The sequence below is a fragment of the Lithobates pipiens genome, unplaced genomic scaffold, assembly GCF_037356315.1.
Source record: "Lithobates pipiens isolate NorthernLeopardFrog02 unplaced genomic scaffold, aLitPip1_a1.2 Scaffold_8, whole genome shotgun sequence".
Taxonomy (NCBI): domain Eukaryota; kingdom Metazoa; phylum Chordata; class Amphibia; order Anura; family Ranidae; genus Lithobates; species Lithobates pipiens.
The window spans coordinates 145,019,508-145,041,336 of NW_027507903.1; the positions used below are offsets into that span (position 1 = coordinate 145,019,508).

A 21,829-nucleotide genomic window follows, 5' to 3' on the forward strand; every position below is an offset into this window, starting at 1 on the left:
AGGATGATCTCCATGGACTTCATCGTTGAACTCCCCCCTTCCGAAAACCACTCCACGATCTTCGTCGTAGTCGACCGACTCACCAAGATGGCACACTTCTTGCCCATGAAGGGCACCCCTTCAGCCGCGGAGACAGCTAACATTTTTATGAAAGAAATTGTGAGGCTTCATGGCATTCCTGCCAACATCACATCCGATAGGGGGGTGCAGTTCACCTCAAGGTTTTGGAGGGCACTCTGCGAAACATTGAAGATTGACCTTTGCCTATCCTCAGCCTACCACCCGCAGACCAAAGGCCAGACCGAAAGGACGAATCAGACACTGGAGCAATACCTTCGCTGTTTTTCGTCCTTCTCTCAAGACGACTGGGCCTCTCTTTTACCAATGGCGGAGTTTGCGTACAATAATACTATCCACTCGGCCACCAAGCAATCCCCTTTCTATGCGAACTTTGGGTTCCACCCGTTGTTCCTGTCTGGCGACCTTCCCGAGTGCTCGGTGCCAGCGGTTCAAAAGAACCTGAATTTCTTTGAAGAAAACAACAAGCTTCTACAGGAAACTCTGGCCAGATCACAGGAGCACAGTAAAGAAATCTTCGACCGAAAGAGGAGAGGGGAGCTGGATCTTAAGGTTGGGGATCGGGTCTGGCTGTCTACCCGGAATCTTAAACTCTCCTGCCCTTCTAAGAAGTTGGGCCCGAAGTTCATAGGTCCTTTCCCGATCAAGAGGAAACTAAACGACGTAGCGTTTGAACTCAAACTTCCTGAATCCTTCCGAATCCATCCAGTTTTCCATGTGTCACTCCTCAAACCCACAGTCATGGATCCCTTTACTGACAGAATCTCCAGCCCTCCGGAACCCGTGTTGGTCAATGGGGAGATTGAGTTCGAAGTGGAGGCCATTCTGGACTGTAGAAAGAGACAGAACCAGGTTCAATTCTTGGTCAAATGGAAGGGGTACGGACCTGAGGAGAACTCCTGGGAGCCAGAAGCCAACATCCACGCCAAGAGACTCATCCGTGCCTTCAAGAAGTCCGATCCGAACAAGTGGGCTCGGTTAGGCATCCGGAGGCTGCCCCTTGGGGGGGGGGGCAATGTCACGATCACTCGGGCACCCCGGTCGTATACAAGAGACTTACCCGTAGAAACCCGTCGTGGAGAGCCCGTCGTTTTCCTTTGACGCGCGCTAAAGCCAACGAACGCACTTGCGTCAACACGAACGAGCGCGCACGTGGGTCACGAACGGGAGCACGTTCCCTTGTGAGGGCGCGCTGATCCGTCGTACGTCCGTTTGGCGCCCTAAGGCCTTCTTTAGTCACTGGCTCCCTTCCACCCGTGCTGTCCAGTCTACAGCGTGTCCGTGATCTTGCTATCTGAATCTGTACCCGTTACCCTGGTTCCTGATATCCGGCCTGTTCCTTGACTCCGATCCATTGCTGCCTGCCTACGACCTCTGCTTGTCTGACCACGTCTCTGCCTCATCCCTTGTACCTTGCTGACCGATTCCTGCTGACCCGGCCTGTACCCGATACTTCTGTTTCCGCTTACCCATTGGGTTCCTGGTGCCTCCTGACGACCACCTGCCCAGCAGTCCATCCACTGGTGCCTGCCTGCTACAGATCAGTCCTACCAGCTCTACCTACTCGCTGTCGGTGCCCAGCTGTTCATCTGCCAGGCACTTGTGCCCCCTGAACATTTGAATACCTGTCCTCATCTCCAGGGGTTCATTAGCCAGGGGGATACGAGGGGCCGATCCCTGCATTCCAGGCTCAACTACTAGGTACGTGACAAAATGGCATATTTGGTATATCCCCCCCCCCCACTCATAAAATGTGTTTTCTGTAAAAAGATTACATCTGCCGCGTAGCGGTGCAATTCCAACCAAAGACGGCCTCTCTTCTGAGCTGAATTTAAACCTCTTATGTTATATATTACCTTTATGGAACCTGCCATTCCTCTCTATTCTTTACATACGGCCGTAGGAGGGGCAGAACATCGGAGGGGAGAGAAACCCCCCTCCCCCCCTTCCCCATAACCGAGTATTCCTATCTGGGTTATCTACAAGTTGAAGGAGTTGTCCGTAAGGAGGTGAAGCTCCCCTCCTCGACATCTCCATCCTTCTGCAATATCGCAGATTTTCCAGTCCCATATATTGGACCTAGCCTATTGAGTGAATTAACCCTTTATCCCCACCCATTGGACACAACGACCCCCCCCCCCCCCCCCCCGGCTTTTAAATACAAATTGCCCTATAATACCTTCTTCCCCCTCGACTCAATTTCCTTCCTTCTTTTAGATTTACCTCCCTTATTTTCTCTATCATCTTAAATATAACTTCCTTTCCCACCCCACAAATCCTCCGACCACCAAGTCCAAACAGATGGGAGGGGCTACTATGCTGAAAGGATTAGGTGGGACAAGGGTCAAAAAGCTGCTTGTGCTTACAAAGTTGTACTGAAATCGTGTCTATATTATTCAAGTACGATCTGCATGCTACTTGAGGCTTTAACATTGAGGTCCATGGGCATCAACTCGCATGGAAGTTGGACCAAAGTAGTGCAGGGACTACTTTGAAGTCGGCACCACTTAAAGTCACGCCAATATGAATGGTAGTCATTGAAAATCACGGAGAATAACTTGTCATGCGATTTTGCAGTACAAAATCTTGGGACAAGTCGTATAAGTGTGAAAGGGGTCTAAATGGAAGAAGTTTGGAACCATCAGGACTCTTCCTAAAGCGGGCCGCCCAGCCAAACTGAGCGATGAGGTAGAAGGGCCTTAGTCAGGGAGGTGAATAAGAACCTGAAGGTCACTCTGACAGAGCTCCAGCGTTTCTCTGTGGAGAGCGGAGAACCTTCCAGAGAAACAACAATGTCTGCAGCACTCTAATCAGGCCTGTATGGAGGGTTGCCAAAACAGACTCCACTTCTCAGTAGAAGGCACATGACAGCCTGCCTGGAGTTTGCCAAAAGGCACCTGAAGGACTCTCAGACCATGAGAAACAAAATTCTCTGGTCTGATGAAACAAAGATCAAACTCTTTGGCCCGAATGGCAAGAGTTATGTCTGGAGGAAACCAGACACCTGGCCAATACCATCCCTAAAATGAAGCATGGTGGTGGCAGATTCATGAATTGGGGATGTTTTTTCAGTGGCAGGAACTAGATGGCCAGTCGGGAATAAGGGAAAGATGAACGCAGTAATGTACAGAAACATCTTTGATGAAAGCCTGCCCCAGAGCGCTCTGGACCTCAGACTGGGGAGAAAGTTTATCATCCAACAGAACAACGACCCTAACCACACAGCCAAGACAACAAGAGAGTTACAGTTACAGGACAACTCTGTGAATGTCCTCGAGCGGTCCCAGCCAGAGCCCAGACTTGAACCTGAGTGAACATCTGAAAATGGCTGTGCACTGATGTTCCCCATCCAACCTGATGGAGCTTTAGAGGTCCTGCAAAGAAGAATGGGAGAAACTGCCCCAAAACAGGTGTGCCGAGCTTGTAGTAACATACTCAAAAAGACTTGAGATTGTAATTGGTGCCAAAAGTGCTTCAATAAAGTATATTTATTTAAAAAAAATATTTTCACATTGTCCCTGTAAAAAAAATGCTTAAACTTTGATTGCTATCACAAGAAATTTAAATATCCCTTATGAGAACAATAAAGCAAGACAAGTCCTCTTTAAGCAGACGACCTCCAGCCTCTTCTAAAAGTGATCAAGCGGCCAATTAGCAGTTTGGATCACTTTTAACAGAAACAGAATTGACGGCTGAAAAAAAACAATACCCGCCTCAAAACCGCAACTTATATATACGTATTGCGGTCGTGAAGTTTGTACAAGACAGCAGTATTAACTGCTAGAACAACCCACTTCTTGCAGAAATACCTTCATGGTATATTCCTACGCTAAACATTTTGGAGGAACAAAGATCTTGGATGTGCCCAGGTCTCTTAAAGGATCTCCTGCACAAAAGAATGAAGCGGGAAGTTTTAGGTTTGAGAGCTTTCCAAAACAATAAATCTGTGACCTTAGGCAAGGTTGACTCCAAGGGTAGATTTAAGGCCAATGGGTACACAGGAGTTACATCCCCTCTAGCCCCCAGTGTGTACAATGCCCTGCACATGTACCACGGAATAAAAAAATTAAAAAAAATAAAAATATAAAGACAGCTGAAGGCAGCCTTGTCCTTTGTAATGTGCCATTTTAACTGAACGGGCATTTAGCTCCGTTTCTAAAAGCATTTTTTATGCATGTGATTTATTGTAGTACTTTATGTTAATTTGCATGTGCTTTATGCATTTTGATATAAAATCAATTTAACGATTTCCTATAGATGAATATACATTAATATAAAACAGTAATTTATAAGAACAAACCTTTTTTGATTCACAGACTCTCTTCTTGCTTGTTCTAGAGCTAGTTCTTCAGCAATTTTTCTCCTGAGCTCTTCTTCATTAACTAATAACAAAATGAGAAAATAAGTAAGGTTATCACTGTTTTTGCCTGGTAATATAGTCAACTAAACATTACATATTGTGTGATTAACTAAATACACATTAATATAAGCCCATAACAAATTAAACATTTCACGCCACTATAAAAGATTTATTTAGCTAAATCCCATGAATCAGCAATACAATATTCCAGAGTCCCCCGGCTCAATGATCTTAGGATAGATTTTAGAGGTTGGCCGATATGGGTTTTTCTCTGGCCGATATTTAGAAATCACGGCGGCCGATGGCCGATATATGATGCCGATTTTTTGGGGGCGATACGTTAGGCCGATTTTTTTTTTTCCCTCCCCCCCCCCCCCTCCCCTTCATCTCATAAAATCTAACAGACACCTTTCCCACTGGGGAGTTTTTCAGGTGCTTTTGGGCTAAAAATAGCGCCTGTAAAGTTCCTGCAAAACGGCTCCCCTGTAGTCTGTGTGAAAGACAGAGTGCTTTCACACTGAGACGATGCGCTGGTAGGATGTTAAAAAAATAAATAAAAATAAAAACTCCTGCAAGCAGCATCTTGGAGTGGTGTACACCGCTCCTCCACCACTCCTGCCCATTGATATGAATGGGCACCACTGCCGGAGCGCATGCAATGCGATTTGGTAGCGGTGCTTCACGGGCGCATTTAACCTCTTCCTCGGCCGCTAGCTGGGTTATATGCACCCCACTAGCAGCCGAATAGCACCGCTAAAATGACGGTAAAGTGTCGCTAAAACTAGCAGCGTTTTACCGTCAACGCCTGCTCGCTCCAGTGTGAAAGCAAGCAGCCTTAATAAGTGATACAGAAAATTTCTTACATTTAAACATTTATTATTTTAGACAAATATAAAAAGTAATCTAAACTTTAGGACAAAAAAAAAAAAAAGGGGGGGCTAACTTTACTGTTTTGTTTTTTTAAAATCATTAGTGTATTTTTTTTTTACAAAAAATTGTGTTTGAAAGACCTCTGCTTAAATGCCGTGTGACATAAAATAGTGCAACAACCGCTATTTTATTCCCTAGGATCTCTGCTAAAAATATATATATAATTTTTTGGGGGTTCCAAGTGATTTTCAGGCAGAAAATGCAGGATTTTTACTTTTAAGCAACAAGTGTCAGAAAAGATTTAGTCTTTAAATGGTTAAACTGAGAACTCTACACACAGAGCTCATTTCAGTCAGAAGTGTAAACATTGCATCTCTTCGCTCTTTTCTTGGCAGACTGCCCAGAGAGGAGGAAAGTCGCTTCACTGAAGACTCAGGCAACTTGCATTGACTTCTATTACAGAAGTCATTTGCAAGTCGCACTGTAGTTATAATCGGCCTTTTTATTAGCACAATCGGCCGATGTCGATTAATTAAAAAAACTGCAAATATCGGCCGACCTCTAGTACATTTAGATATGATTTGTAAAAGACCCCCCAACTATACATTTTCTGAAAGCATAGGACTGGTAGAATTAAGAAGACTCTACAAATTTTTTAGGTCCCACGATAGCTGCACAAATTTATCAAAATTATATTTTTGCTGAAACTACACTAAAATCATTATTAGCGGACATAAACGCAGCAAAAATTACAAAACTGCAATACAGTAAAATGTTGGCTTTTTCATTCAAACCCGCTTGACCAAGGTTTTTCAATTCCAATCTCTCCACTGCCGAATGAACAGAAAGCACACTGTACAGAGACTGCCTGTTCATTCACAAACTGAAATCATAGTAAACATTGTTTACTATGTTTAGGTTATAAAAAACAGTGAGTGATTGGTACCGTTCATTCAGGAAAGGAAAGGACTGGTAAATTATGTACCAGTCCCTGCCCCACCATCCCTAAACTGATCCCTATGTTCTTCAGCAGCAGCTGACAGCTAGCGAGGGGAAGAGGAGAATAAGTTGGGAAGCACTCCGGAGGGGGGGGGGGGTGCAGGGGATTGGTCTTGAAGGCGGATTTAGGTCTGTGCTGATGTCAGTGTATGGGGGATTTTAGAACTGTGTTGGACAATGCAACAGCAGGGAAAGAAGGAGAAAGGACAAGAAAGGAGGAGAAAGCAGTGACGGTAGCAAGCTACCATCTTAGATAATTTTGCATGCACACAGTGGCTCATCAGCCACTAATCACAGCCAATATTTTGTTCAGCACAGACTGATAAACAATTCTGCAATAAGTTCATGGTCACTTTATTAACCATGAGCTTATAGCAGAATGCAAGTGATGTAAAGCACACTGGTCTGGCCAGCTGGAAAGGGTTCTGTGCCACGGTATGCCTTACGTCATTGGTAGTCAAAGGGTTAAAAGTGTTAGTAAGTCTAACTAGAAAATTAAAAGATCTGTTGTCTCAACAGCCAAAATGTATTGATATGTACTTTTGGTTGTTTAATTCCCATGATAATTGTGCAACAATATTTTTTAATAGTAATCAAAATAAAACTTGCAGTGCCGCTCTAAGCTGAGACAGAGATCCCCCCACTGGTTGCAGTGAAAGGAGCTGGCGTCAGTGCACCAAAGGTGTAAGAGCATTATCAAAGAGACAAAAAGGTGCCACTCACAAACCTAGTGCATTAGTATGTAGATGAATGTGGCCTCAGCCAGCACTGTTCCTCTGTGACCAAGCCCTGGAGAGTGGACCAAAACATGCCAGAGGGCATGGCTGGAGTGGCGCTGGCCGAGGCCACATTCATCTACATATTAATGCACTAGGTTGGCGAGTGGCGCCTTTTCTTCTCTTTGATAATATTATTCTTAAACCTCCAACATGTAAGGGATACCAAACAGGTACAGTGGAACAGTCTTATCTGTGCATCCTAAACGTATGTATAGGTCTGTGGTGGTCAGCTTCGGAACATAGCAAGCCTCAAGTGTAACCCCTGAAAACGTCAAAGGGCATCAGATCAGTGGTGGGTAACTTGCTAGATATATGGGGACTTAAGTATATTGCCAAATAGCCACACATAATGGTCAGAAAATGCAATGCTACAGAAACAATCTGACAGTGGGTACATAATAATGAACATGGTTGAATACCAAGTACATGCTACTTAAAAATGCTACAGATCACAGATAATACAACATAGAGCTGCACGATTTTGGCCAAAATGGGAATCACAATTTTTTTGCTTAGAATAAAAAGATCACGATTCTCGCAACGTAAAATCTTTCACATTATACAAAAAACGGGCTAACTTTACTGGTTCGTTTTTTTTTTGTTTTTTTTTAATTCATTAAAGTAGTTTTTTTTTTTAAAAAATGCATTTGAAAGACCACTGCACACAAATACAGTGTGCCATAAAATATTGCAACAATCACAATTTTATTCTCTAGGGTGTCTACTAAAAAATATGTTTGGGGGTTCCAAGTAATTTTCTAGCAAAAAAAAAAAAAAAGATTTTAACTTGAAACCAACAAATGTCAGAAAAAGGTCTATTCCATTGACAATGTGTATACTGAAGTTCAATTGATAAAGAATGTTTTGATTCTTGGCAGACTGCCCAGTTTTTTTCTCTTCCTTTCTTTTGAAGGCTGTGGCTTCAGAAGAGCAGAGAGATTGCTTTGCATAGAAAGAATTGTGAAACACTTTAGTCAAGATCGCGATAACGATTCTTGACGATTAATTGTGCAGCTCTAATACAACACCTTTTCCAAATCATTGCTCTCATATTTGTGCTGTCTATACCCCTTTAAAATGGTCTTCCACATTGGATGTTCCCAACAAAAACAAAAAAATGAACAAATCAGAAAAAAAAACATAAGAGAAAAGGCAAAGATTTCTATTTTTTTTGGAATGTTGCTATTTTAGAAGTTCTGATTGAACGTAACACGTAAAAGGGGAGGAGCGATGCATGACATCACCCGCTGCTGCCCTACGGAACTAACACGATTTTCGGCTTTACATGCTGTGTTTTTATTATCTTTATGTGAGTAGTTTGTGTAAATTAAATCTTATACTTAAGCGGTGAGCACTTAGAGCTTTTCTTTCTACCCATGACCTGGCGTCCTTGCTGAGATCTAAGGAGACGTGAGAGAAGTTTATGGTCCATGTTAACCCTTTTGATACCCGCTTGCATGACCACCTGTTTGCACAGGGGTCCATGCCATAAGGGTGGAGTGATAAGTTAGAGGAGGTGGAGGGATTGTCACACTACTGTGGGGAAAAAAAAAAGTTTCTTACGGCAGTGCTACAGTTTGAATTTAAAATGTATGTGTGAACTGTGAAGTTAAGTCATGGATTGTGAAAACGAACTAGTGTCGGGTGATTGTATATAGTGCATACCACATTTACCACTGACTAATGCAGAATTGCAATGCAAGGAGATCAGCTAAAAGTAGTTGGATCTGTATGTGTGTTATAATTAATCGAAATTAGTCGATTAAACGATTAAAATGAAAATCGATTAATCGAACACAAAAATTTTAATCAGTAACAGCCCTAGATTATATAAATAAAGTTTTATTAAAGTTTCACAAGTTTCTGAGCCTAAAGCACATTCACATCACATATGAAACAGTCACTATAAAAAATACAAAATGTTTCCGTAATACAATATACTTTTAGCTTGTTCCTATGCTAAAGAGATATCTTGATAAATGTATTAATTATTAGGGTGCATTCACACTCCGATTAGATTCAAATACCCCAGCAGGTGTTACTGAGATTAGCTGAAGGAGGCAGCCCCAGTGAAAGCAATGGGAGTCTTCCTGTAGCTAATCTCAACCACCTGCATGTAAATGCTTATGCAGTGATCACATGATCAGCCCTGGATCTAGACTACCTGCCTCCAGGGACAATCACTTGCATGTGATCACTGCATCATAGATTACATGGGAGTGGCTGTGATTAACTGCAAAAGCCAGCAACCTCTTATTGCTTTTAAAGGGCTGCCAACCACAGCCAATTGCAGGAACCCCTGCCAGGTTCTCACATCTACTGAAACTGAAAAGGAAAAGGAAAAGGTCTGGCAGACCCAAAACAACAACAGAATCAGATGAAAATGTTCTGTCAACAGCTTGTGTGATGACAACAGCTTCAAAACACAGCTCCATTAAAAGGATAATTCCTTAGCATGTGGCAGCAGTTGCCACATTTACCCCTAACACAGGTGGTCAGGCACTATAGCTGGCTTGTGTTCTTCACCTATAGCAGCCCCTTTCCCATAAGTCAAGCAGACCTATTGGTTCTCAGTTGCCCCCATACGCAATGCTTTAGTGCCTAGATACCACGCCAGGGCAGGCATAGCAAGCAGGTCCTCGAGGTTGGCAGACAGGCAGATGGGTTCAACAACAGTCCAGGTACAATGCAGGCAAGGTTCAGAATAGTCAGGGTGAAATCCATAGTCAAAAGGCAAACAGGGTTAAGAGAGTAGTCAATATCCCAATTTAAAATCATAAAAATCATAAACAGGGAGCAGACAGAGAGCTTGGAGCACGTTACAAACACAATATCACAAGCATGAGACTACAGACTTGGCTGGCTTAAATTCAGCTTGGTCTCCCAGGGACTGGCTGCATCATACATCTACTTGCAGGTGGACAGACAGGCAGGGAGAATGTATCACAACCAAAATTTTCGATGCTGGAATGAGATCTGCAGAAAGTATAGGGCAGGAGTATTACAGAGATAGTCTGGAGGTAGGTTTTGAAACACTATGTCAAAACTACCTCAGAAGAAAATATGAAAACAAAGACACCTAAGAGTGCTACACATGGTAATTGCATTGGAAAGAAATCTCTAAACAATATTTTACTTTTATCGTGGAAACAATGAAACGATTACAAGGTTTAAAAAAAAAAAAAAAAGTAAAACTTTGTGCCTGAAGTTGGTCTTTACACAAAAAAAAAAAAAAAAACAATTACCAGCTTTCTTTCACTTCCTACGTTTAACCACTTGCCGCCCCCCCTATAGGCAATTGACGGTGGCAAAGTGGTTGCATAATCCTGATCAGACGTCATATGACGTGATCAGGATTATGAGCCGCTGCGCGCCCCCAGGGCGCGCATCGCGGCGATCGTTGTTGCGGGGTGTCAGTCTGACACCCGGCAACTACGATCTCGGTAAAGAGTCACAGTGTAAATAGGAAGAGCCGGTGATCGGCTTTTCCTCACTCGCGTCTGTCAGACGCGAGTAGAGGAGAGTCGATCGGCTGCTCCTCTGACGGGGACGGGGGGGTCTGTGCTGGTTGATAATCAGCACAGCCCCCCGCGAGGATGCCCACACTGGACCACCAGGGACGCCACCAGACCACCAGGGATGTCCAGCAAAAGGTAATCCTCCCTAGACCACCAGGGATGCCAGTCAGTGCCACAATGGATGCCAATCAGTGCCCATAATGGATGCCAGTGCCCACAATGGGCATCACTGATTGGCATGCATTATTGTTTGGCACTGATTGGCATCCATTAGTACAGTATAACATAATACAATGCCGCCTATAAGTGCCCACCTGTGCCGCCTATGAGTGCCCATCCGTGCCACCTATAAGTGGCCACCCATGCCCATATGTGCCGCCTATCCATGCCCATCTGTGCCGCCTATCCATGCCCATCTGTGCCGCCTATCCATGCCCATCTGTGCCAGCTATCAGTGCCAATTTGTGCCACCTATCAGTGCCCATCCGTGTCGCCCATCAGTGCTGCCTATCAGTGCCACATATCAGTGTCCATCAATGCCACCTCATCAGTGCCACTTCATTGGTGCCCATCAGTGCCGCCTTATCAGTGCCCATCAGTGAAGGAGAAAACGTACTTATTTACAACGTTTTGAAACTGAAACAAAAAAAACTTTTTTTCCAAATTTTCGGTATTTTTTTATTTGTAGCGCAAAAAATAAAAATTTTCATTTGGGTACAGTGTAGCATGACCGCGCACTTGTCATTCAAAGTGCGACAGCGCTGAAAGCTCAAAATTGGTCTGGGCAGGAAGGTGTTTAAGTGCCTGGTATTGAAGTGGTTAAAAAAAAAAGTTTTACGATAAAGTAAATACAAATATAAAGCTGGAAGAAAAAAAAAATATAAATAATAACTTACAGGTTCCAGTGAACTTGCACAATTGTGAACAAAGCCACCAGGATGCTGGGTACGCTGAGGTGTCCAAATCCCATAAGACTGCGTTCTTGCATTGCACAGAAGTACACACTCGTAGGATTTGAGATCATCAGCTTTCCCTGACCCGAGAGTAGGCCCGGTGACATTGCCCTCACCTAACCATGAGCACATAACATATGGATGTATTTCGAGGGCACTGGATTTTTGACCGTATTCAGGTACATACAGCATTCAACTCTAAGTCTGGCTATATGCAACACCTGTGGATCCCTGAATGCAGGATAAACATCAGGGAATTTATGGCAAATCATATTTTTTGACTCAAATCATCTGTGTGCATGAGGCCTTTAAGTTAAGACATTTCCAAGTGTTAATGGAAGGCGGTTTACAGTTTAATAGAAACATGCTGCATGCAAAGGCTGGTAAACAGCTAGTCCCTTTACTTATGATCTACAAAAACCACTGGGAACAGTCTTCCACTGGAATATGCAGCATTGCGTTTAAAAAGCTTACCAATTTGGACTATGGGCTAATTAAATGGATGCAAGACATCCTAGATTTACACATTTCAGTATACAGTTTGGTAATATGTAATCTCAGTATCAGAAATTCAAGTCACAGCTTTGGAGTTACAGTGCTAATAAAATGAATTAATTTCCCTAATATACAAGCTCCCAGAAATCCCTAGAGTGTTTTTGTATAGACTTTACAACAAATTAATAATTCTTTTCGCAAGAATTTTAGATTGACACATTTGGGTATGAAAAAAGAGCAAAATTCAGTTAATTCTATTCATAGAGTTACAATTTTCTATTGTCAGATCAAAATAAAGGAAAAGTGGCATTAGGTATTCAGAGGTCGTCGTCTCCTAAACCAGTGGTTCTCAACCCCGTCCTCAAGTACACCCAACAGGCAATATTTGCAGCTTTTCCTTTATCTTGCACAGGTCCTTTAAAATCAGAGTCAATGGCTTGGTATTTTGGACAGCATTTTTTTTCATCTAAGAGAAATTCCCAAAACATGGCCTGTTATGGGTACTTGAGGACTGGGTTGAGAACCACTGTTCTACACAGTTCACAACGAAAAACACTTTACCCGTGTAGGACTAAACCGGAATAGAGGGAGAATTGCATGACATGATGATGCCAAAAAAACAAGATCACCACTTCAGAGATCAATGAATAAATGGCTCTTAAAGTGGTACTAAACCCACCATTTTAAAAACTAATATCATTATTGGCACCTGATCTGTGCCACGATGATGGGACTTAGTGGTCGCATGTGCAGCAAAACAGACAAAACCTAGGAGGAAAGATCGGGCAAAGTTAGAAGCACCCTGGACATGCAGAAATTGGCGACATTACAGTGCTGTAGAGCACATTATCACAGGTAAGACTGTCATAATGTGCTAGTATGTGGTAAAAGTACATTATGACTTAAACCTACAGGGGGGGGTTCATATTTTTATGTATTAACCAAGTTTACTACCATTTTAACTTGCACACATTACAAAATCGAATGATCACCATGCCAAGCAACGCATTTTGAGCCTACCCAGGTCTTGCTCACAGATACAATAACAGAGCCCTGAAAAATGCCAGCAGCGTTATCTTCTCTACTTTGCAAATACAATCATTATTTTTACATTATTAATTACTTCATGGTTGCACAGACAATAATGGCCAGTTCAGACCAGAATGCAGTTTGGGATACCCATGTTCGGTGTGTGTTTTCAGCACCACGATCAAAACTCACTGCACTTGCGATCTGTAGTGGTTGTCAGTGCAACGCTAACGACATCCCAAATATAGGTTGCAAAGTGTTTGCCTGCAACAGATCACATAGTACAGAAGTACCTTGCAGTCTAGTTACTCTTTCTTTTGTAAAGTAGCGCATGCAAGTGAATGGGCTGAAATCACTGCACTCAGAACGCATGTGAATCACATAGGAACGCATTGTGCATTCCTGTGCGATTGAAGGTGTGAACCAGCCCTAAATCACTGATCTTGCCTGAAATCCTAACATTTGCAAACAAGTAGCTGTGCAAGCTCCTCTTGTCTGCCTACATAACTGCAGGTGGCAGGGGCCGGGCCATCACAGATGAGAACAGTAGAAGAGAGAAAGGCCGGCAACTCTATGTCCATATCAAATGTAAATACTTTTATTGGCACGTTAAGTACAAAGGCAGGTGCGTTTCGGCACCCCGCCTTGAACACTGATGAGAACTGATACTTCCAGGAAGCAGTCAGATTCCTAGTAATGTTACATGGGACAGCATTGGAAAAAGCAATGGCTACCAGATAAACTATGTTTGATAGTTACTTAAGAATGCAAATGGTAACACAAGACTGCAGGATTTTTTTTTCAATCAAAAAGGATCTTTGGCGACAAGGTCCCTTTAAAACAGGATAGGAGAAGGCTAAACCCCTGTCAGTTGGTTTTAGCGGTCGTTCCCAGTTGCAGATTTTTCCTCCCTTTTTGTCCAATAAAACTGTTGTCACTAGGGCAGAAAAGCCTTCTTTAAAAGGAGCAAAAAAAAACATTTGCTTTGCAATAATAAAGCTTTCCAAATGCCTGTTCTTTACAAGAGTAGGGAATGGTCTAGCTCAGTGGTCATCAACCCTGTCCTCAGGGCCCACTAAGGCTACTTTCACACTGGGGCGTTGCAGGCGCTGACAGTAAAGCGGCAATATATATTTATCGTTGTTTTTTAAAAAGGGTTAAAACCACCCGCAAAGCACAGTTTTCAATGAGAAGGGGCACTTTAGAAGCGGTAAATAAACTGCTCCAAAAGGAGCAGGAGTTTTTCGACCGCCCTGCACGTGCACCGCTACAGTGTGAAAGCCCTCGGGGCTTTCACACTGGGAGACACAGCAGCGGCTGTATCAGGGCGCTTTGCAGACACTCTTTTTAGCACTTCAGCGCCTGCAAAGCGCCTCAGTGTGAAAGCAGCTTAACAGGCCAGGTTTGTAAGATAACTGAAATACATCACAGGTGATATCATTTGCTGCTCAGTGATTGCAGTATTCTAGTCTGCATCTCCCCAAGGTAATAGGTAATACGCGTAGGGCATGGCCTAAGACGTGTACACACACTCTCACAAGGCGGCGGCGGTGAATGTATCTTATAGCGTTGTTTCATTCTAATTAATGTGAGTAGCCATTCTTTGGATTTTAATAAAGTTAACAAGTCATAACAATACTACACTATGGATATTTCATTTTCTATATAATGCGATGGAACGATGAGTAACTGAATAACCGGACCAGCTTCATATAGCGACACAGGGGCTCACACTGTGGAGGCGCATTAACCCCTGCAGGAGCGGGGGAGCTGGTGAGTGCGGCAATTTGTCTTATGCGCGGAAAACGCACCGGTTGCAATTCAGGATACACCAGAACACCGAGCACCAGTCACTTTGATCTATGTGGAACTTTTAAAGATTTTTGCTTTTGATTCAAATGGACTTTAATATGTGGAGATAATAGAAGACTTATGCCCACCTTTTTTTTTGCACAAAGAGCACAAGCACTTTATATTGCACATAGCTGTGTAATATAGAATAAACTTGTGTGTGTTTTTTTTTTTTTATATTTATTTGCACCAGCACTGCCAGTTTGAAATTTGCACATTGAATACATTTTTACAGATGTTTACTAGCATTAGCACTTCCAATTTACAATCCGCATGTGGTATTAATTAACTATCATCATGGTAAATTCAGAATCATAGGAGATATATACACATACATACATACATATACACATACACATACACACATTTTGCTGTTTCAAGAGTGCGCCATAGCTACCACCACAGTGTTCACAATCACAGCTGATCACAGCGTAAACAGGAAGAGCCATTTATCGGCTTTTCCTCCATTCGTACTGACAGACGCGAGTAGAGGAGAGCGGATCAGCTGCTCACCTGACGGGGGTTCTACGCTGGTTGATTATCAGTGCAGCCCACCCATGCCAACCAGGTAAGCCTACCCAGGACCACCAGGGTTGCCAATCAGTGCCCATCAGTAATACCTACCAGTGCCTCATCAGTGCTGCCTATCAGGGCCATCAGTGACGTCTATCAATGCCCATCAGTGCTGCTTATTAGTGCCTCATCATCAGTGCCCGTCAGTGCAGCCTCATCAGTGAAGAAAACCTTCTCATTTATAAAATTTTATAACAGAAACAAAAGAAAAAAAAATTTTCATTTGTTTAGCAAAAGAAAAAAAACAGTGTTGATCAAATATCACCAAAAGAAATTTCTATTTGTGGGAACAAAATGATAAAAATGTTGTTTGGGTACAGTGTTACATGACCTCACAATTGTCATTTAAAATGCGACAGCTCTGAAAACTGAAAATTGGCCTAGGCAGGAAGAGGGGGGGGGGGGGGTTGCCCTGTATTGAAGTGGTCAATACTTGGTGTCACCTGGTGGTGGAAGCACTACAAATTGTAATTGTGGGGACATTGGAGCTAGAGAATCATGAATCATGTTTCCCATATATTTTTTCTTTTTAGCCCTTGTGAATGGTCTCTTATGGACACTTATTTATTTATATATTTGGTGTGATTTCTTTACACACATTTTTCACATATTAAATTTGATGTCATTATGTCGATTCATTTTGTTTTCACAATATTGAGTTACATTTTTTTAGCGCTGCTTCATATATTTATCACTCTTGCAGCTAGTGTTACACATTGATACAGTTTCCCACCCCCCACCCCCCCCCCATGCTTACCTGAGCCTGATCGCAATCCAGCTAAGTGCATGAGAGCAGCGGCTCTCCCAAGTCTCTCCCTTCTCATTGGCTGAGATGCAGCAACAAGAGCAATTGGCTCCCACTGCCGTCAATCACAGCTATTAAGGAGAGAGCAAGGGGTGGGCTCATGGACACAAAGAGATGGGTAGACAGCGAGCATGCACGAGTGTTCCCATAGTAAGCGGCTTGCTATGGGGGCACTCGGGAAGGGGGGAGGCACAGAGTGCTAGCAGAGAACCTATGAAGGAGGAGGATCGGAGCCCTGTGAAAAACCCCTATTGTGTCCCCTGCCAGAACACTCCGGCCATTGGTGGAAAACGCTGATTAGGAGCTGGTTGGCAGACCTTATTTGATAAAGCCCCCCTTCCACAGAAGCCGGCCGAAACGGGCCAACTCCATTACCCATGGGTCAATCTGTCGGCCGATTTCTACTGAACTGGCCGATGACACCCACCATTCAGCCATGTATATTTACAAGGTATATGCAGTCAGCCTTGACAACAGTACCCCAACAACTGTCCCTACATCAACTTGGTTGCAGAATGTCAGTGTGCGGTCCTCTCTGATCCTCATATTTGGTCCTCTGCAGATTTCATGATGTCTAACCCCTGGGATTCTGGAGAATGGCAGTGCACTGGTGATTGCTGGAGCTGGCTGTAGCACTCATGCGCTGTCTGTAAGGCTTGGTTCACACAGTTACGATCAGATTTTGATCAGACTTTCAGTGCGATTACGTGACGCTACTTGGATGTGGTTTGCATATTCAGAATCATGCTGAAATCACAAAGTAGCAAAGGACCCTTTTGCAAAATTGTGCCGTGCTGCATTGATGTGAACAGGCACCATTGAAAACAATGTCATTTCCATTGTCACACAATTCTGTGTAACCCAAGTCGCATCTGAAATCACACTAGGCCTACATGGTTAGTGCCGGCAAGAGCAGCAATGCAGTTTGGGGTTGAAAGTGGTTTGAGATGCTAGGCTGTGGCAGCAACAGTGCACCTTCACTGTGGTGAACCATCATCTTAACATTTTTTTTTTTTTTTTATATATTAACTACCTGTAGAGGGATTTCAGTGATTTTCCGTTTTGTTTTTAGCCACCACAATAAGTTATATTTAAAACTGCTAAACATTTGCTCTAGTGACAATTGAACGAGGGTCAATTATTATTACTATTATACAGGATTTATATAGCATCAACAGCTTGTACACACTAGCGTTATTTTGGTGTTTTTTTTTTTTAAGGTCCTAGAAGAGGTTATTAGCAATTCAGGAGCAGAAAAAAAAACAATGTTTTCGTAGTTTCTTGGAGCGCTTTTCCAGCAGCTGAACGTTCCTATATGCTACCAATAGCTTTTTTTAGCTTCCCTCCTCTTTTAAAGGAACTGCAAAAATGTCAACCTTACTAAATGTGACTAAAACACCACTACAAAAAGCTATAAGCAGCGTGTTTTATCCAGCATTAAAAAAAAAAAAAAATGCTACTGTGCACAACGCCTAAATCTCTAATTGGGGAGATGGCTCACAATAGAAGACTAATAGGGGTTTTAAACCTTATCTGTTGTGTTCAAAACTAAAAATTTGGATGCTCTGTAGTTACACTGTACGCATTGGTTCAAGCAAGTGTACTAATTAAAACAAAAAGTTTTTGTACTTACACCCAATGTAAACTCTCCAAGAGCGAACATCATATATGTTGCATTAACCAAACTAAGAAAAGCCTGGATATGCAATAGTATTAGAATATCCATGTGCTTTATGTACACATTCTGTGCTGCAATTACAAAATAGATTTTAATGCACCCTTAATAAAAACACCAAATTATTTACATCTCCATTTTTTCATTCATGAGCTTACAAACACGGGACTGAGGACAGACATTGTGAACCCTTTAATGACAGCACCATCTGCCTAAATACAGTAGCTGACAGAGACGCAGTAGCATTAGAGACATAAAAGTTAATGAAGTTGTCAAAAGGAGAAGTCTTAACAGTACACTAAATAATCATAAATACTGAGCCAGAAAGCACACAGTTACAAACACTATGGCGGTGACCTGCAGCACTAACAGCATCAAGGAAAGAGTTTATTATCTGGTTTTATTGCTCCTTCAGGATTAATCTGCTTCTTTATTTCATTCCAATTTGAAACGCATAATATGCAAATAATCTTCATTTTATTATGTGCCACCTAATAAGGACTGCAGGATGTGTCACGGCTGGATATTGCACGCCACATGAAGACAAAGCACATTTATGAATTCCAGATGAGCGAGAAGAAATATATGAGCTTTTGGATCTTGATAAGAAATATCAGTGACAGCTATTTCATCTGTCTAGTCCAGGAAGACACAACAAAAAGACATTGCAGGGGAATCAAAAATAAAGTGTTTACCAAAAGACTTTATTGCAATGCATTACACATACACAATACTCTTTTTTTATTTTTATTTTTTTAAATGCTATCAAGAAACGCTTCAACGAGTTTGAAAATAGGGTGGTACACTTTTTGTTATTCCAACTAAACCAACATTTCAGAAAAAAACTATACACACTCACACAGTGTTATTTTTTAGAAAATGTAAAAGGCTAAAACCATAGCAATATAGTAGAACGTGAAAATGAAATATCATTTGAAGGTATGTTAAAAGGAGGCGTTTCATCCTGGGTGAAAAAAAAAAAAAAAAAAGTCAGCAGCTACAAAATATGATTTTTATAACAGCTTACCTGTAAAATACTTTTCTTTGAAGCAAAAATCTTAATTAGACGTTTTATATTTATTTTTTAATACCTCATTTCTTTTTTTTCCCTGTTTTCCTCGGGACCTCCATCCCACGGCACTGCATGTCACTTAGGTGTTTTTTTTGTTGCCCCCTGTCATCGCTTTCTAGGACCTGTGTGTGTCCTGGAAGATGATGGGACCATTCAGAAAGTGCCACGGCGACTGGCGCATGCGCAGTAGGAAACAGGCATTGAAGACACAAGGATGCCTGCACCCGAAGTCGATGGGACAGGTCGGCTTCGGATGCCGACATTGCGGGTTCCCTGGACAGGTAAGTGTCCATATATTAAAAGTCAGCAGCTACAGTCTTCCTTAATCTTACATCACAAAACACAGCAATATTTTATTATTCCCAATATAAAGGTAGTATTGTGTCCTCACCCTAACTTTCTACCAAAGGTAGTGTCAAGTTTTCATTTAAACCAGGATATTGTTCTGCCTTCATCTTTTTTTCCAGAACCCGGCTCTAAGGAAGAAACCTCACTACATTCTCTTGATGTGGTGAGAGCAGTCAGTCTACTTGAAGGAGACTGCTCAGATTCAAAAAAACTGATGTTTTGTTTGTATTGCCTGAAGGACCTAAGAGAGGACAGGCAGCATCGAAATCTACTATTTCTAAATGTATTCGACAAGTGATTGTTCAAGCTTATGGTTTAAAGAGGAAGATTCCACCTTTTCAAATCAAAGCACACTCCACAAGGGCTGTTAGTGCTTCGTGGGCAGTGCATCACCAAGCCTCCATGGTTCCAATCTGCAAGTCCGCAACTTGGTATTCAGTCAATACATTTACCAGATTCTATCAGGTGGATGTAAAGTCATAAGGATATTGCCTTTGGAGCAGTGTGCTGCAGGCAGCACTATAAGTCCTCTGATCTCATGGTGCCCTACTTTTGTTGTGTCTCCCTCCCTTCAGTTGGCATTGCTCTGGGACATCCCACAGTAATTACCATGTCCTGTGATCTACAATTAAGAAAATAGGATTTTTATAACAGCTTACCTGCAAAATACTTTTCTTTGAAGTACATTACGGGACGCAGAGGTCCCTACCCTCTTTCTGGTATACATATGTATTGCTTTGCTACAAAAACTGAGGTACTCCCAGTAGTGGGAGGGGTAATATAGGGGGTGGACTTCCTGTCTTAGGGTGTGCCAGTGTCCATCACCTGAAGGTGGCCTATAACCCACAGTCATTACTATGGCTGTGTCCCGTGATGTACGATTAATACTGTAGCTGCTGACTTAATATATGGACACTTACCTGTCCAGGGAGCCCTCAATGTCAGCACCCGAAGCCGACCTGGCCATAGTCTTTGGTGCAGGCATCCTTGCGGCTTCACAGCCTGTTTCCTACAGCTCATGTGTGAGTCACCGTAGCACTTTCTGAATGATCCCGTCATCTTTCCGAGACACACACACACACAGGTCCTAGAAAGCGTTAACAGGAGGGGCAAAAAAAAAAACACGCGGTGCCGTGGGATGGAGGTCCCCAGGAAAATGTAGAAAAAAATAAATAAAGGAATGAAAAAAAAAATATATATATATATAAAATGTCTAATAACGAGGATTTTTGCTTTCGTTTGGCAAGTTAGATTTTTGCCTGGAACGCTGCTTTAAGCTGCTAATCTAATGCTGGCCATACACAATATGAAAGAAAAAAAAAATTGCCTGAAATTCGGTCATTTGGCCAGTTAGTTTATTTTTCAGCCAATTAACGAGCACAAAAATCGATAAGTTTGTAAATTTTCTGCTGAGCGAACGATAACTTAAAACATTAATGCGTTTCCTGTCCGAACTGTTTTTACTAAGTTTGTCCCTCGAAGGATTTATTGGTCATTACATGATGGCACTATCGCTTGCTCTCAGAGCAGAATGTCAGTTTTTTCGAAAATTGGTTTGGCAGATATTTCGTACAGTGTATGGCCAGCATAGGACTAACAAAAACGAAGCGCTCTCATTAAATAGGTAGTGAAGGAAATCCACACCATCATAGCTCAGTAAAACCGAAAATTTAATTATTAAATGAACCTCAACTTGAAAATGAAATTTAACCGAAAACACTAAAATGTATTGGGGCATGTCCTGAAATAAATTAAAGTGGCTGTAAAGACTTTTTTTTTTCTTTTTAACATAACAAACAAGTCTATACTTACCACTGAGCGGCACCAATCTTCCTCTTCTTGGGTCCACCACCAGCGCTCCTGGCTCCTCCTCTCTTGCGAGTGTCCCCAATAAAAAAAACTTGATTCCCATGGGGACAATCGTGCAGGCTCGCTCCTGAGCCCTGCTGCTGCATCCATTATCACAGACAGTGGGACTCGACCCCACTACTATCAATCTGCCCAATGAGGGAGACAGCAGCGTGAGCTGCTGCACTTGTGCATGTCGTTGGATCGGATTTGGCTCAAATAAGATTAAGGAAGGGCTGGGGGGGGGGAATGACCCTGCAGCAGGAGTTTTTTTTACCTTAATGCATAGAAATACAAATACTGTAGCTGCTGACTTAATACCAAAAATTGTCAAATCTCAAAACTGCAAAAAAGCAGTACACAAAATTGTCCATAGGAAATGCTTTAAAAGCCTTGGCAGCTCAACAGTTTAGACTGAACTACAGAAGGTGAATAGAATTGCAGCGTCTTGAAAAAGTATTCACACCCCTTGACATTTTCCACATTTTGTCAAGTTACAACCAAAAACTTAAATGTATTTTATTGTCCCCAGTCTCTAGTCTTTTGCAGACTCTTAACAAGTTTTCATCTAAGATT

General features: G+C 42.3%; 1 protein-coding gene across 1 annotated transcript in view; it reads right to left on the reverse strand.

Moving 5' to 3' along the window:
- The window catches only part of CHCHD3 (coiled-coil-helix-coiled-coil-helix domain containing 3), a 290,963-nt gene that overhangs the window by 241,334 nt on the left and 27,800 nt on the right, over nt 1–21,829 (reverse strand). Inside the window, exon 3 of the mRNA XM_077472597.1 lies at nt 4,379–4,460. Coding sequence (XP_077328723.1) covers nt 4,379–4,460 — 82 coding nt within the window. The remainder of the gene's footprint in view (nt 1–4,378; nt 4,461–21,829) is intronic.